Genomic DNA, 17,356 nt, shown 5'->3' on the forward strand with positions numbered 1-17,356 from the left:
ATATGCTCTCCTATGTAATTATGACTTCAGAATGGAGCACCCAACTGTTAGTATCTCTTCCTTCCCAAGAGACAAAGATTTATCTCTTCAGAGGCAAATAGGCAAATTCTAATAACGGAAATAACTGTTGTATATTTTTAGTAGAATAAAAGTCTATATAGGGACTTCACAGTACAGGCTTAGCACAACTAAACCTGCTTATAGAAACGTACAGTTGTGCTGTAAATGTGCTATTCCCATTTTTTACAAACCTAACTACATCAGGGAATGAAACACAGGTCTCAAATTTTACAATAGCTCTGTCTCTTTTGTCCGTATAGACTAAATGGAACCTGGATAATGTAATTCAGCCTACTACATTGCAACTAGAAGCAAACTAAGTTATGTATGTTTGAAGCCACTGCAAGAAAGAGGAAGAAAGGAACAAGCCTTTGCACTTTTAAATGGTACTTGAATGACTCCAGCAACACAGCTAAACAACACAGCAACATCAATTAGATTGTTTACCTATACAGACACTTGTTCAGATCTAGAATTCTACAAATTCAACAGCTTCTCAGTATGATCAAACTTTTGCCTTATCTACATGAAAGAACTGATGTCCCACTGCATTTTCCTTGGACCAGTTTAAATCAGCCATTAATCTATTATTAATCCCATTGTCCACAAGGTCTCTTACTAGCATCTGCAGGCCGCAAATGATCTGTGTCACATGTAAAGAATGTCTGATGGTCCTGTGCTGAAAGATTCATATCGTAGTAAGTCAAAGGTTCTCTTCCTGTTACCCATGTATACCTGCAAACATGCCAACAAGGAGACATTTTGGTTAGAGAAGTCACACATGGGAAAACTAATCCGGAAAAGAATCCCAGATCTTTGAGATAGGCACAGCCAAATAAGTTAATCTGGCCAATCTTCTAATCAATATACATTGCATTTCACCATTTCATGTGATGAAGCAATGGTAGCTGAGCCTAAGCTAATGAAAATTTACACACTGGAACTTGTTAACACATATATTCAAACATTAGGCCTAAATGAAACCTATATGGAATTCATTAGGTATTTTGCTATAATGGATTTGAACAGAAATGCTGCATTAGCACCAGGTACAACATACTTAGGTTCCAGCATATTTTTTTATAAGGTTGCCAAAAATTGGAGAAATAGCAAATATTAGAGAAATAAGAATTTGCATCAGCATGATTTTAAATTCCTTTCAATTCAGGAACATTTTATGAATTACAGAAAAACCTGACTTGAGTGCATTTATCCACAGTTGATTTTGTTTTTTCATCTCTTAGGCTAGATTAATGGAAAAGTACAATTAAGCTCCTTAAGCTAGTACTATGCCTGAAAACTGTAATTTTGTAGCACCTACCGATTATATTCAGCTCCTCTGAACAGATTTAAAGGATTTCGCCAGACTTTGCATTCTGTAAGAAGCAGACACACATATAATGAATCTCTCCCAAATTACACTGGTACTTGAGGTTTACAAAAAAACATCAGTTACCATACAATGAGCCTTATCAAATGACTTATTTTTCATAGGTGCAAATGCAAAAACCCATCAAGAGTACCAAGATGAAGGTAATCAGGCTGTTCTTACTTTCTTAAATAATAATTTAATTATAAATTAGTGTCAACAAATGCAATCATTCCAGACAAATAACCACTAGCAAAGCCCCAAATGCCACATGAAAAGATAATACTGATTAGTTCCAGGATTCACATTTACCATCATGCAGTACTGAAAAGGGATCATACTGGGTTATTACACTGAAAAACAGCAACTTACCCAGTCCCTATGGACTTGTTATTTCTCCAGAAAAATATCACTGTCCAGTTAATGCTGTAAATCACAGCGAATCTCAGCTACAGTTGCCAAATTTAATTCCTCCCTAGTTTGTGAAGTAAAAATCCATGAAAACATCTGCTGATCTTACTTAAGATAGAAGCAGATGCTGAAACTGATTTGCAGAGAAAAGCTGATTGCATTCTAAAGGTTTCAGAATATTAGAAACATTTTATAAATTTCCCTTGGGGGAAAAATTGTGAATTTTTCACACTACAAGAAGTAAGAGATATGGAAATCAACAATGCAATTTAAAGCAAAAATTGAAAAAATATAATCAAATTGTACAGCCTCTGAAACAGTGAAGTCTTGATTCTGGCTTTTCCTTTAATTTAGCATCAGATTTATTCTCTTACTTTCAACAAAGACAATTCACTCCAGTGAAGGTGAGACTGGAATAAACCCCACTATTTGCACAAAGGCTCCCTGAGAGGCAGCATGTCATTCCACCTCAGGTCTGCTACTGGATGACCTTTCACATGGTGCTCTGCAAAAACTCATCAGTAGCACTCCAGCATTCACCAGGTGCTTGCTACTAAAGATACTGACCAGCATATTTCTCCCTATGAATTATTCTGACATAATTTCTAAACTGTTGAAAAAACTCAACAGTTTTCTAGTAGAATATTGACTCTGAAGGGTATCTTTATGGCAACAAACATGCCTGTTTCCTTTATGCCTGTTCTGCTAGGAAAAGAACAACTGAACAGCAAGCAAGTCAAGTCCTCCTCTTTTCTCATGGACACAGATCCCACATCTGTATGGGGCTCCAGTAGCATGGACAGAAAGCATTTTACAGAAATTATTCACAGTAACAGGACACCCTCAGCAACACAGAAATTAGTCAAGTGGAATAGGAGGTGGGCCCTCAGTTTGCTGCCTACCAGCAAGTGCATGGATCAGACACAGGAACAGGCAGACTTGAGGGAAGAGTGTATCTTTGAAGTACCCATTTCAGCAGGCAGCTAATATTAGAAAGTTCCACTGGTTTACTCAGCAGAAGTGCTTGATTGACATTCTGCCGTGCTTTGTTGTGCAGCCAGAGAGTATGGCTGTTTGACAAGCTTCAATCCCACAGTTTTTATATATGACTTTCAAACCATTGTAAATATTAAATCAACATCAGACTTCACAGTTCCAGAGGTGTAATTCAATGTCTTGACCTACTCTGTTTGCAACCAATGAGATTACATAACAACTATCTGATTGCAGTAACAAGTTTTGTTCATCTTATTTGAATTCAAGTGGTATCAATCCAAAGTATGAAGTATTTTAGCACTGTAGCAGGGAAAGGTTAAACTGAGGAACAAGAAGGGGAGATGAAGAAAGGCTTTTATTACCACCTTCATGTCCTGGGAATGTTTTGGCATCTGTGTAGCTAGTTAAACATGGTGTTCTCTTGCTCTTTTTGTCTTGGTCTCTGCTAACACCACGGTCTCAGTACATCATTCTTTTCTTACCTTTCTAAAGACAAAGGTATCTCTTGCAACATTCTACCATAGTCAAACATCTTCATAGTAACACATAGTGAGCCAAGAGAAAAAGCCATCTCCATCTTGTTGGATAGCAAAAAACTATCCCATTATTAATGCATGGTACACCAAAAAGATTGTCTTTTCTGTCACATTACAAACCAGCAACGTAACTATGTCCTAATTTTAACCTTTCAGAGACTTTTTCAATGATCACCTTTTGAGCACTGATAGCTTTCTGAAGGCACAAATAACAGGCTATCCATACAGACACACTGTCCAGAGACACTGAGATCCCAGCTCAGTGTCAATGCACTGAAAGCAAACACAGTCCTTGACTATTTCTCTATATCAAGAAAGTCAAGATGCTTGTGTGAACCTCACTAGTCAAAATACTGTGCCTTCTGCTTTAAAATGACAGGAGTTATTTCGGGCTGCTGAAGTGTGACTGACCCCACTGATGAGTACACACAGGTGGTTCGAAGCCATCCCATGCTTTCTGCCAGTTCACCCAAATCTAATACCCTGGGCCATGCAGTGCTGCTATTCACAGCCTCTCTTCAGATGAGAATGTCAACAGCTGAATTTGCTGTGCTATATGGAGGCTTCCTTAAGCAGACTAACTACTAACAAGGTTTTGTGAAGCCACCTGTATTATTTAACATATAAATTCAGAGCTAATTTTTGTTTGCCTGTTTTCTTGCACACTGAGGAGTAGAGTTAAAATTTGCCAGATACAGACATAGGGAGCTCAACTGCAGAACAATGTTTTCGTAAGCAAATTTTTTTTCTTCTCATTCACTTTTCTTCACTTGTAAATTCTAATATATTCTAAAAGCCTGCAGATTAAATCACTTTAATAGAATTCTGGTTGATTCGAGGGGCACATCCCTAATTTGTTTCCAGTATTAAGATTATGGCCTGTGAGTCAAGCTAGGACAAAAACAGATAAACTTCATTTTACACATGAGGAACACAAACACAGATGTTCCTGCCCTGACTTAAACAGTGAGTATCTTCCATTCGAGCCAAAAGTAATAGCATACCAGCATTTTCATCACTCATGGGCTAATTTTTCAATTCATCCTCCCCAGGCAGCTAAGTCATCCAATTAGGGAGACAAGTTCCTCTGTGGCTCCTTCAGTCCACAAATTACAGTGCTTGGGGGGCTGATTCATTTTAGGCAGGCTGGCTTGTCTCTCAGAGGAGCCATTGCCCAGGCAACCAAGTACCTGACTCAAAGTGCCTGAGGCTTGAATGATTTAGGGTCAGACACCTTCACTGTTGCACGGAAACTTGTAGGGGCTGTGAATGCCTGGAAGCTTGTAAAACTCAGGCCACAGATGCCTGAAATCATGCCTCCTAAACTGGAGACCTTTTAAAAAAGCCTGACTATGTTAGGACCTGCCCAAAGTCACAAATGAAATCCATAGCAGACTCAGGAATGTAATAAGCCCTTAAGCTGTTAAAAGCCACTGTGCTTCCACTTACTAAGGTGAAATCCAAATGTTATTTACATACTATCTACAAAAATTAAAGTTTTTATTTTTATTTATTGTTTTTGTTATCTAAAAAACAAAGTGATGCAAAACCAGATGAACATTTCTAACTTCTTTATCTGATTACTTTTTTAACAACTTTGTTATTACTTAAAATTATTTCACCAAAAATACTGCCACCTTTTGAATCACAGAATCAGACAATTGGTTAAGTTGGAAGGGACCACACTGGCTCACCTCATCCCACCTCCCTGCTCAAACAGGGTTATCTCAGAGCACATGGCACAGGATTGCATTCAGACGGTGCTAGAATATCTCCAGGGAGGGAGACTCTGGGCAACCTGTTCCAGTGCATGGTCACCTGCACAGTACAGAAGTTCTTCATCATATTCAGGTGGAACTTCCTGTGCGTCAGCTTCTGCCCACTGCCCTTTTTCTTACTGCTCTGCACCACCGAGCTCCATCCCTTTGACGCTCTCTCTTCACACATACATTGATGAGGGCCCCTAACAGTTGTCTCTTCTGGAGGCTGAAGGGGTCCAGCTCCCTCAGCTTTTCCTCATAAGAGATGCTCCAGCCCCTAAATCACCTTTGCAACCTCTCCGCTGGACAAAGGATACTGCAGAAAGGGCACGTGCAACTTCTCAGGGTTTTCACAACAAGGAGAAAAGAGACGCGTTAACCACGGAGCCTGAACACACCGAGTGAATGGGGAAGGATGCAGTCAGCAACCGGGGAGGCAGCGGAGCCCTCTCCCCGCGGAGCGGACCCGAGGCGGGCGCGGCGCCGCTCACCTGAGACGCTCTGGCGGCTCGAGTCCGCGTCCCCGCCGGCGGCGCCGGCCGCGCTGGGCGCGCTGCTGTCCACCCCGCCCAGCAGGGGGCGCAGGTGGCTCACCGAGACCTGCTCGATGAAGGAGGTGCCGTACTTGCGGAAGTACCACCACTCGAAGATCTGCAAGGCACACACGCGTCAGCGCCGCCGCCCCGCCCGGCCCCGGCCCCGCGTTCCCGCTCCCCCGCCCGGCCCCGGCCCGGTGCTCCTCCCGCTCCCCCGCCCGGCCCCGGCCCGGCGTTCCCGCTCCCCCGCCCGGCTCCAGCCCGCTCCTCCCGCTCCCCCGCCCGGCCCCGGCCCGGTGCTCCTCCCGCTCCCACCTCTCAGCGCTGCGCCGCAGCCCGACAAGCGAGCGGGCAGCTCCGGCCGCCCCGCGGCATCCCTGCTTCAGCACACGGAGCAGTTAAATGTGACCCAAGCTTAGGTGGAAAATGTCAAATCTTGTCAACGCAACGCTTTAATTTTTTTTTTTTTTTTTAAGCCCAAATAACCTCTGTAACCTCAAATTAATTCAGCTGTTAGGTCTATTTCTTTAAATTTACGCCTAGGATACCCACTCCCCCGCAACCTCCCATTCGGCCCGGCATCAGGCACGCCATAGGATGCTGCAGTCAGGGGTGAATCCACCTCGCCTTGCCTCAACTCCCTCTGCAGCCCAGAACATGTGAGCAAAAGCAGGTTTGCTTGTTTCCCCAGTTAATGCTTCCAATTTAAAACGAGTTTGATTTCCAATGAGTTTAATTTTAAAAAGGAAGTTACAAATGCCAAACAAACTCCTGGAAGCTGAATCCTGTTCCTTTTAGGATTTCCCCCCCTATCTGAACTGTGTTTTATTTTGTTTGGCTGACTTAGGCTGACTCTGAATTAATTTTATTTTCAGGCATTTGGTTGAACTAGCAAATCAGAAAAAAAGTATTATTTACAGAACTCTATTCGGAAAATCATTTCACAGCCTAAGAGAACAACCTGTAATTGAAATTATACACATAAACATATAGCTGTGGTATTTTCACCAAAAAATATATTACTCAGTAAGTATACACATATTTCAGGAAACCACATAAACCTGGAAATGAAGTCTATTTCATATAAATATGGAAAAGAGGCTGTAAAAACTGTAAAGAAACACATGCTTATAATAAATAGATGAGTTGCACTTGAATTATCACCGAAACATCTACATACCACAGGAAACAAAAGCAAATCTAAGGAGTTTTGAGAAATTTGGCAGGACATTGCAATACTCATTGCACTAAAAATTGGGAACGAACAGTCTCTGACCTTCCCATATTCCTAGGCAACTTCATGTGTTACACCAGTACTGAAAGTTTTGATAAAGTCTCTTCCTACTAGGCACAATCAACTAAAAGGGAAAGTATTGTGTTCCCATCCATGTCACCATCAGTGTGCTGTTGGGCAGGTTTTGGTGGGTCAGCAGGCTCTGGAAGGCCTCTTTGGGGTCTGCCTGCTCCAGAAAAGTTCAGGCCAGGCTTCACACACTTCCTCCTTCACTACTTGGTTATTTTTAAATTCTCTTGACCTCTTTATATAGTTGAAATTACTCCTGTCTCCATGAGATTGGATTGTCTGTAGACAAGACATACTTTTTAACCCACCCCCTTTTTTTTAAAGGAGGGGGGAATAAATTTCCTGACATAGAAGGAAAATGATCCTCTCCAAAAGATGCTCCAAATGCATTCTGCACTGGGACTTCCCCTGAATTCAAATGTGTTGTTAAAGCATCTAGAGGATTCATATGGAAGGACTCTATCTGCACAGGAGTGAAAGGGAATGAAGCTGGTGGATACTTAAGACAAGTTCACACAAGATTGTGTGGCAGCTCTGGAGATCACTTCCCAAAACAATCTAATGGCATTTCTGGGAGACATCAAGAAGAAAGAATAGAGCAGTCTGATGAGAGAAGACAGAAGGACTGTATGAACAAATAGCATTTGGGAACATAAAAAGATGGTCACAGAGAAACCAGAGCATTAACATATTAATATTATGAACTCTTTCCCACCCAAGTCACCAAAAACCCACCAAACCTGGACAGTTCCTCCTTACACAGAGTCTGAAGGGCATTTGTCACTGTTATGGTTCCACTGGCATGCGCCTGGAGCAGCATCCAGGTGGGAATGCCAAGTGCCAAGGACAGAATGCTGATGCAGTGTCACCTAACACTTGTTCCACATTGCTGATAGGCTTCCCCTGGCATGCATTACTGCCTCTGAATGCTGGAGATGGTGAACAGGGAATTGGCACAGATGTGCCAGCTTTGGTTTTAGCTGTTCTCATGCAGGCGTTAAAGTTTATATCTTGATTTAAGAGGGCATCAGAGGCATGTGGCTGACCATAAGAGAAAGGCTATGCCATGAGATACAGTCAAGAGATCTGCTGTGAACATCCATTTCTGTTCTGTCTTTGAAAACCTTGGAACAAATCAAGGCACAGAAGCCAGAGTTCTACCTGTCCAAAGCCTCAGAGGGAGAGTGTGTTAGGAATGAAGGATTATAGTCTTGCACTGAGGCAAGAGGCACTCAGTAAGAATTTCACTGTAGCCTAAATCAGGGACTCAGGTACAGCTGCCAGATTACCTGTGCAAAACTCAAAGACTGTATCTAACAAGTTTTCTCTAAGAGAGGAAATAAAAAAGGTTTTGCAAAATGTGCTAATAAATTCCTGCTCCTTATTTCAGTCATGATCAGCTTTTAGATGAGGTCAGTAAAACCCAGAGAGGGAGTGAGCAGCACAGAAGCACACTTGAGCCCACTTGTCCTGCACAAATGTATACCAGCTGGGAAGCTGTCACACTGAATTTCAATGAAACTGAGGGGACAATCACAAAGAACGTACATATATATAAATGGAGTTCTGCTACAGTTCAGCTGGGTGACAGAAACTTGCTAAAACATGTGACACAGCTGTGAGTCTGCCTCCTTAGACTTACAAATACATTAATTATTTTTTAAAATGGCATTAAAGCTCATAAACTGTTTAAGGCAGTTTTGAAAAATATTTGCTACGCTGAATGAATCCAATGCCAGGAAACACCAGACAGATCTGAATCCATACTGTCTCTTAGAAATTAAAGCCATAAATCATCATCATCATCATCACAAGCCTTTGATCAGAGTGATTTGTTCAGCATCAGGTAAAATCTGTGATTTGGTAGTTAAGTCAAAACAATAAATTCTCTTTAGAGGATTTTTGCATCTTAACATCATCTGGTTTGAAACTCTATTTCTATAAATCAAATTTGACTTCTAACTGCATCTTCCAGTTTGAAAGCCATGTGAAGTCAACAATCTTTTGACAGTTCAGCAGATGAGAGATCATCTGATAGAATAAATTACTGTAAGGATTAATTACTCATTGACAGAGATCTGGAGTAGAGAGAAAAATTATCAGAAAGGTAATTTCTGCACCACTTCTGAAAAAAAAGCCACCTAATTTCTGTCATATACATACAGTGGGATGAGAGCTCATTTTCAGAGATCTGCCCTTCACAGCAGTGGCAAACTTCTTGGGAGTCATTCTAGTTAGTGCCTGTGCTTTCAAATTGAAACAGGGTCAAACATCTCCAAACTGTCAAGGGATTTTTGGGAGCACAATGTTCCCAAGGGCCAAATTAAAACCCTGTTCTGAACATATCCAGCTTTTTGTGTTAAGAAATGCAATTTAGAATTTTTATTTTTTAATCTGGTATAGGTATTGCTTAATGTAAGAATATTTGATTTTGGAAATGTCTTCTTAATGCACTTCTTTTCCCTTGTGCAGTGAAAATGTTACAGTCATCCTCTTTCTTATCTCTGCTCTCACAAACAAACAATCCCAGATAATTTTATTTATCTCTGTAGCAACGAATCTATTCTGCATCACTTGGCTATCAGATCTGATCTTCCTGCACAGTTTTTCAGAACAGATATTCCATCATATATGCATCAATTCACAAGGGATGGTTTTGGTGGTGGTTCTTACTGGACCAAGGAGCAATGTCTGTCAGTAATTTGAATTACGCTTTTCTGTTTCTTACACCTGAGACAGGCATCCTCCCTCAGAGCACTCTATCATTCTCCCCTAGTGTATGTGTATGGAGTCTTCAACAGAAGCAGTGAAGGACTTAATTTGCCAGCAACTTCCACAGCTCAGATTTCTTTTTCAGCCTTGTAATGACTTTCAGGTCTCAGACAGGTAGATTTGGAGTATTCTTTAACCAATCTAATGGATTTAAAGGAAACTTAACTCTCTGGAGGAACAGCATAGTGCTGGATAGACTTGATTCCGTGGTTAAGCCTATTTTATAAATAAAAGGGACCACAGCATAGGTTTGGCACAAATAATCCATGCTGTTTGTTTGTTAGCACAATACCTGGCCTGTGTCAACTCTCCCAGGCAATGACTACAAATGTTCCAGGTGTATTACAGCCCAGGGGCTGTTTCCAGTAGACACTATGTAAAAGATCATCCATGTTTTGGGAAGCAAGAATGTTTATCCATGTGAGTGTGACTGTACAATGCTACTTGCTTTCCAACAAAGCAAGCTGCTGATCTGTTTTATTTAGCTGTAAGGGGCAGCCAGTGACTCCTGATCCTCCAGTCCTGCCCATCGTGGATCTAGGAAACAGCATGCCTCTGACCATGCTGAGTGTCCTTGATGACAGCCTTGAAGGATAAGCACCCCCATTCCTTCTAGACTAAATACTGCCACTCAGCATCCTCTTAGACTCTGCTCCTGGTTACTGAACCCCCATTTGTCTTATCTCAAAGAGTTAGCAAGAGAACATAACATACATGCAGTGCTAATAGGCAGCATATTCAAAATTAATAGCTATTTACTTCATCCACCTCTGGAAATACAGAAACACAAAAGAAAATAATATATTGCCTGGATTAAGTGTATTAATTCTCTCAACGCTGTGTAGACCCCATCTAGTTATGATAGCATTTTCTTGTCTGTGGACTGGGTTACAGCCTGCCTTCCACTAGACCCTTCCTCTCTCATCTGCTCCTTGGCAAGGGTTTTCAGTTTCTTAGGAACTGCGTACAATGGTTCTGCCCTTCCTGACCTTCAGCCTTGTCCTGGGTTGTAAGATAAGCTTGTATTCCATTTGCCATCTGTCGAAGGCGAACCGGTTGGACAGGTTTTTTGTTATCTCTCTCAGAGACAATGGTTTGTGTATACACCTTTGACTGATTCAATGAAAGGCTGAAAAAAATGTAACACCGTGAGGGGTCCCACCCAGAGGGGGGAAGCAGCTCTCTCTCTCTCTCTCTTCGCGGGATTCCGAGAGAAGCAGCTCTCCCTCTTCTTCGCGGGACTCCGAGAGAAGCAGCTCTCTCTCTCTCTGCGCGGGACTCCCAGAAAAGCAGCTCTCTCTCGCTCTCTCTTCGGCGGCACTCGCAGCGAAGCAGCCGGCGCGCAGAGGCGACGGCAGCGGAGCTCAGAGGCAACCCCGGCGCAGAGGAAGACCGGCCCCCACTGCCACCAGATCTTCAGAGGAAAGTTATACCCTTCTAAAGATCATCACTTCAGCTGCAACTCATCAACTATTGCAAGAGAAAGCAATTATCCCAGCAAAACTGTACTGGCATTCCTCAGGTTCTAGACTTTTTCTTTCACTGGTTTTATTTGTACCGATTGCATTTGCCTTTTTTTTTTAAATTGTTGTCCAGTTTTCTCCTAGTAAAGAATTGTTACTCCCACTCCCATATCTTTGCCTGAGAGCCTTTTAATTTAAAGATCCTGGTAATTCAGGGGGAGGGGGGTTTGCCGTTCTCCATTGTACAGGAGGCTTTGCCCTCTTTCACAGACTCCTGTCTTGTCTAACTAAGACAGAATTTGGCGCCCAACGTGGGGCCCGAGGGCATTGAGAGGGAAAAAGGATTAACAGTTCTTAAGTAATTTGGTTTTGTTGTGTGTAAAAACATCTTCAGCATCACCATGTGGTCTAGTTTACCTTGGTTTGGGTGGCATGTGATCGTAGCTATACTTTTCCCATTTGCAGACCCTTATCTAAAAATGGGTCCTATAACTAAGGCTACGGTGTCTGTTATCAAGTTTGGCTTCTGGGTTAATTGGGTGAAGAATTCATGGATCTTTAATTTCCTCTGGAAGGCAGGTACATGGATTCATAGCTATCACACGTTAACTGTATGTTTTTGGGGTTACTTTAATAACGGTACCTACTGCGAGGAAATAGCACCTGGGCAAACTTTCTCTCAACCTTTTAACCATCTTTTTGGGTCTGCTCCACCAGTTCTCAAAGGGTTAAGATCCTTTATAAGTGCTAATGATACCATACAATGGGTGGTGTTGCTGATAGTCCTGTTATATTTAGCATTCAGAGATAAGGGAAGATTAACCTGGATAACTACCCTCACACCTACACCACAGACTCGAAATGCTGCTGCTCCAGAGCCTGACCCTGCCCCACAGCCCACCTCAGAAATGAACCGCCCAGATTGGGTGAGGGTTCTAGTTAAGGAGATACGAGAGATGCTGAAGGAGTGCATTTCCCCAGCTGGTGAGAAACCGGCCCTTTGCCTTGAGGAGGGACAGTCTAATAGTACAGCTGTGAAACCCACTAATGTTACAACTGTCCAGGTTCCAGCTGAACCACAAGGGCAGTCACAGTCAGCAGCAGTGGCCCCGGTAGAAACAAGGAAGTCTAAGGTGAAAGCAGAGCACCCTGCAGATAAGGACAGGAATGGAGGAACCTCACAACCCACAGGGGAGCCAGAGATTGCTATCATCACCGAGTCCCTGACGTACGAAAGTCTTCGCAATCTGCATAAAGACATTGTGCGACGAGGGCGTGAGGCTTATGCTACCTGGCTACTCCGGGTTTGGGATCTTATGGGTACAGGCGTGCAGCTGGACGGTGGTGAGGCAAGGAACTTGAGACCCTTGACCCAAGACTCGAGTATAAATCAGGTTTTTGTAAGGGAACCAGGGTCCCTTTCTCTCTGGGAGCGGCTCTTAATGAGTGTCAGGAAGAGGTTTATCCACAGAGAGAGAATGCAAGAGCACCATCATAGAATGCGCTAGAAGACCCTCGAGAAAGAGATCCAACAGCTGAGAGAAGTGGCAGTATTAGAAGTACTCTTTGGGAAGGATGGACGACACAATAATGATCCTGACAAGGTCAGGTGTACGGGACAAATGCTGTGGAGTCTGGCAAATCTTGGGCCATCTCAATACGCCACCTTCATTGCAACGATCAATGCTGACACCCACCGAGAGACAATAGGTTCTGTTGCCAACAAACTTAGGAATTATGAGAGTATGATTAATGGCCCAATGCAGGCTCATATCTCAGCTGTGATTAAGGAGTTTAAAGAGGAGATGAGGGAGGAGATAAGGAAGGTTAATACAGCACCCGTGAGAGTCACAGGCCCCAGAATCAGCACCCAACAATCCCCAGCTAGAGAGAAAGGGTACACCCCAAGGGCTAATCTGTAGTTCTTCCTGCGTGACCATGGGGAAGACATGGGGAGGTGGGATAGGAAACCCACTTCTGTCCTGGCAGCACGGGTCCGTCAACTCAAGGAGGGAAACTCTAACCGGGGGAGTTCCACCAAAGTGAAGGTAGCCTCAACCTCCCGTGACCAAGCTTGTGAGTACGATCTGTCAGACCCCCTTGAAGAGACCTCTAGTATGTATGCCCAGGGAAGAAATGATAACCAGTGTTAGAGGGGCCCTGTCTCTAGCCAGGGAGAGGCACGGGAAAACCGGATCTTCTGGACAGTGTAGATCCGATGGCCTGGCACATCAGAGCCACAAAAATATGATGCTTTAGTTGATACTGGTGCACAGTGTACTCTGATACCATCGGGACATGTAGGGGCAGAGCCTGTTTCCATTGCTGGTGTGACAGGAGGATCACAACAATTGACTCTAGTGGAAGCTGAGGTGAGCCTGACTGAGAAGGAGTGGAAGAAACACCCTATAGTGACTGGCCCAGATGCTCCGTGTATCCTAGGCATAGACTTCCTCCGGAACGGATATTACAAAGACCCAAAGGGACTCAGGTGGGCTTTTGGAATAGCCGCTGTAGAGGCAGAAGACATTAAGCAATTGAACACCTTGCCTAGACTGTCAGAAAACCCCTCTGCAGTAGGACTCCTAAGGGTGGAAGAACAACGCGTGCCAATTGCGACCTCGACAGTGCACCGCCGGCAGTATCGGACGGATCGAGATGCCGTGATCCCCATCCACAAAATGATTCGGGAGCTGGAGAGCCAAGGGGTAGTCAGCAAAACCCACTCACCCTTCAACAGCCCCATCTGGCCTGTGCGCAAATCTGACAAAGAATGGAGATTGACTGTGGACTATCGTGGCTTAAATGAAGTGACTCCACCGCTGAGCGCTGCTGTGCCGGACATGCTGGAACTCCAGTATGAGCTGGAGTCCAAGGCAGCAAAGTGGTATGCCACCATTGATATTGCTAATGCGTTTTTCTCCATTCCTCTGGCAGCAGAATGCAGGCCTCAGTTCGCTTTCACCTGGAGGGGCGTGCAGTACACCTGGAACCGACTGCCCCAGGGGTGGAAACACAGCCCCACCATCTGCCATGGACTGATCCAGGCTGCACTAGAAAAAGGTAAGGCTCCAGAACACCTGCAATACATTGATGACATCATTGTGTGGGAGAGCACAGCGGCAGAAGTGTTTGAGAAAGGTGAGAAGATCATCCAGATACTACTAGAAGCTGGCTTTGCCATCAAGAAGAGCAAAGTCAAGGGACCTGCCCGAGAAATCCAGTTCCTGAGAGTGAAATGGCAAGATGGACGGCGCCAGATTCCCACTGAGGTCATCAACAAGATCACAGCTATGTCTCCACCAACCAGCAAAAAGGAAACACAAGCTTTCCTGGGTGCCATAGGTTTCTGGAGAATGCACATTCCTGAATATAGCCAGATTGTGAGCCCTCTTTATCTGGTTACCCGAAAGAAGAATGATTTCCACTGGGGCCCTGAGCAGCAACAAGCCTTCACCCAGATCAAGCAGGAGATCGCTCATGCTGTAGCCCTTGGCCCAGTCAGAACGGGACCAGAGGTCAAGAATGTGCTCTACTCTGCAGCCGGGAACCATGGGTTGTCTTGGAGCCTTTGGCAGAAAGTGCCTGGGGAGACTCGAGGCCGACCACTGGGATTCTGGAGCCGAAGTTACAGAGGGTCTGAAGCCAACTACACTCCCACAGAAAAGGAAATCTTGGCTGCCTTTAAAGGAGTTCAAGCCGCCTCGGAGGTAATTGGCACAGAAACACAACTCCTCCTGGCACCCCGACTACCGGTGCTGGGGTAGATGTTTAAAGGAAAGGTTCCCTCTACCCACCATGCCACTGACGCCACATGGAGCAAATGGATTGCCCTCATCACTCAACGCGCCCGTATTGGAAACCTGAATCGCCCTGAGATTTTAGAGATAATTACGAACTAGCCAGAAGGTGAAAACTTTAGTCTCACTGATGATGAGGAGCAAGTACAAGTGGCAAGGGCTGAAGAAGCTCCACCATACAACCAACTACCAGCAGAGGAGACCTGCTACGCTCTTTTCACTGACGGTTCCTGTCGCATCGTAGGGATGAACCGGAAGTGGAAAGCAGCCGTATGGAGCCCCACACGCCAAGTTGCACAAGCTACCGAAGGAGAAAGTGGATCGAGCCAACTCGCTGAACTCAAGGCCGTTCAGCTGGCTCTGGACATTGCTGAAAGGAAAAAGTGGCCAAAGCTCTACCTTTATACTGATTCATGGATGGTAGCCAATGCTCTGTGGGGCTGGCTGGGAAGGTAGAGAAAAGCCAACTGGCAACGTAGAGGAAAGCCAATCTGGGCTGCTGATATATGGAAAGACATTGCCTCTCGGGTAGAAAAGCTGACGGTGAAAGTCCGTCATGTAGATGCCCATGTCCCCAAAAGTCGAGCTAATGAGGAGCACCGGAACAACGAACAGGTAGATCAGGCAGCAAAAATAGAGGTGTCAAAGATAGACTTAAATTAGCACCATAAGGGGGAGTTGTTCCTGGCTCGATGGGCTCATGATGCCTCAGGTCATCAGGGCAGAGATGCCACCTACAAGTGAGCACGAGACCGAGGGGTGGATCTAACCATGGACAGTGTTTCCCAGGTTATCCATGACTGTGAGACGTGTGCTGCCATCAAACAGGCCAAGAGGGTGAAGCCCCTATGGTATGGTGGGCGGTGGTCCAAGTACAAGTATGGGGAGGCCTGGCAGATTGACTACATCACACTGCCCCAGACACGCCAAGGCAAGCGCTACGTGCTGACCATGGTAGAAGCCACCACTGGATGGCTGGAGACTTTCCCTGTACCTCATGCCACTGCCCGGAACACCATCTTAGGCTTGGAAAAACAAGTCCTGTGGAGACACGGCACCCCTGAGAGAATTGAGTCTGACAACGGCACCCATTTCAAGAACAGCCTTATCAACACCTGGGCCAGAGAACATAGTATCGAATAGATATATCATATTCCCTATCATGCTCCAGCTGCCGGCAAAGTTGAACGGTGCAACGGACTCCTTAAGACTACCCTGAAGGCACTCGGTGGGGGAACATTTAGAAACTGGGAAATTAACCTGGCAAAAGCAACCTGGATGGTCAACACCCGGGGGTCTGTCAATCGAGCTGGCCCTGCTCAGTCAAAACCCTTACACACAGTAAATGGAGATAAGGTCCCTGTAGTACATATGAAAGGTATTTTAGGGAAAACTGTTTGGATTAATCCCACCTCAGGCAAAGACCAACCCATTCGTAGGATTGTCTTTGCTCAAGGACCTGGTTACACTTGGTGAGTAATGCAGGAAGATGGGGAGACCCGCTGTGTACCACAGGGAAACTTAGTCTTAAGAGAGAACTGGGTGTAAGATTTCATAGTGTGCAGATGGAAATAAAATAAGGGGTGGATAATGTCCTGAGTTGTAAGATAAGCTTGTATTCCATTTGCCATCTGTCGAAGGCGAACCGGTTGGACAGGTTTTTTGTTATCTCTCTCAGAGACAATGGTTTGTGTATACACCTTTGACTGATTCAATGAAAGGCTGAAAAAAATGTAACACCGTGAGGGGTCCCACCCAGAGGGGGGAAGCAGCTCTCTCTCTCTCTCTCTTCGCGGGATTCCGAGAGAAGCAGCTCTCCCTCTTCTTCGCGGGACTCCGAGAGAAGCAGCTCTCTCTCTCTCTGCGCGGGATTCCCAGAAAAGCAGCTCTCGCTCTCTCTCTCTTCGGCGGCACTCGCAGCGAAGCAGCCGGCGCGCAGAGGCGACGGCAGCGGAGCTCAGAGGCAACCCCGGCGCAGAGGAAGACCGGCCCCCACTGCCACCAGATCTTCAGAGGAAAGTTATACCCTTCTAAAGATCATCACTTCAGCTGCAACTCATCAACTATTGCAAGAAAAAGCAATTATCCCAGCAAAACTGTACTGGCATTCCTCAGGTTCTAGACTTTTTCTTTCACTGGTTTTATTTGTACCGATTGCATTTGCCTTTTTTTTTTAAATTGTTGTCCAGTTTTCTCCTAGTAAAGAATTGTTACTCCCACTCCCATATCTTTGCCTGAGAGCCTTTTAATTTAAAGATCCTGGTAATTCAGGGGGAGGGGGGTTTGCCGTTCTCCATTGTACAGGAGGCTTTGCCCTCTTTCACAGACTCCTGTCTTGTCTAACTAAGAC

At 44.7% G+C, this 17,356-nt stretch overlaps 1 protein-coding gene across 2 annotated transcripts in view; it reads right to left on the reverse strand.

Moving 5' to 3' along the window:
- ST7 (suppression of tumorigenicity 7) overlaps positions 1–17,356 on the reverse strand; it is a 148,542-nt gene that overhangs the window by 43,529 nt on the left and 87,657 nt on the right. For both annotated transcript variants that reach the window (XM_021553502.3, XM_021553503.3), the window contains exons 3-5: positions 5,624–5,783; positions 1,382–1,436; positions 680–795 (exon numbers count right to left, since the gene is read on the reverse strand). In XM_021553502.3, coding sequence (XP_021409177.1) covers positions 680–795; positions 1,382–1,436; positions 5,624–5,783 — 331 coding nt within the window. The remainder of the gene's footprint in view (positions 1–679; positions 796–1,381; positions 1,437–5,623; positions 5,784–17,356) is intronic.

Source organism: Lonchura striata, chromosome 5 (assembly GCF_046129695.1).
Source record: "Lonchura striata isolate bLonStr1 chromosome 5, bLonStr1.mat, whole genome shotgun sequence".
NCBI lineage: Eukaryota > Metazoa > Chordata > Aves > Passeriformes > Estrildidae > Lonchura > Lonchura striata.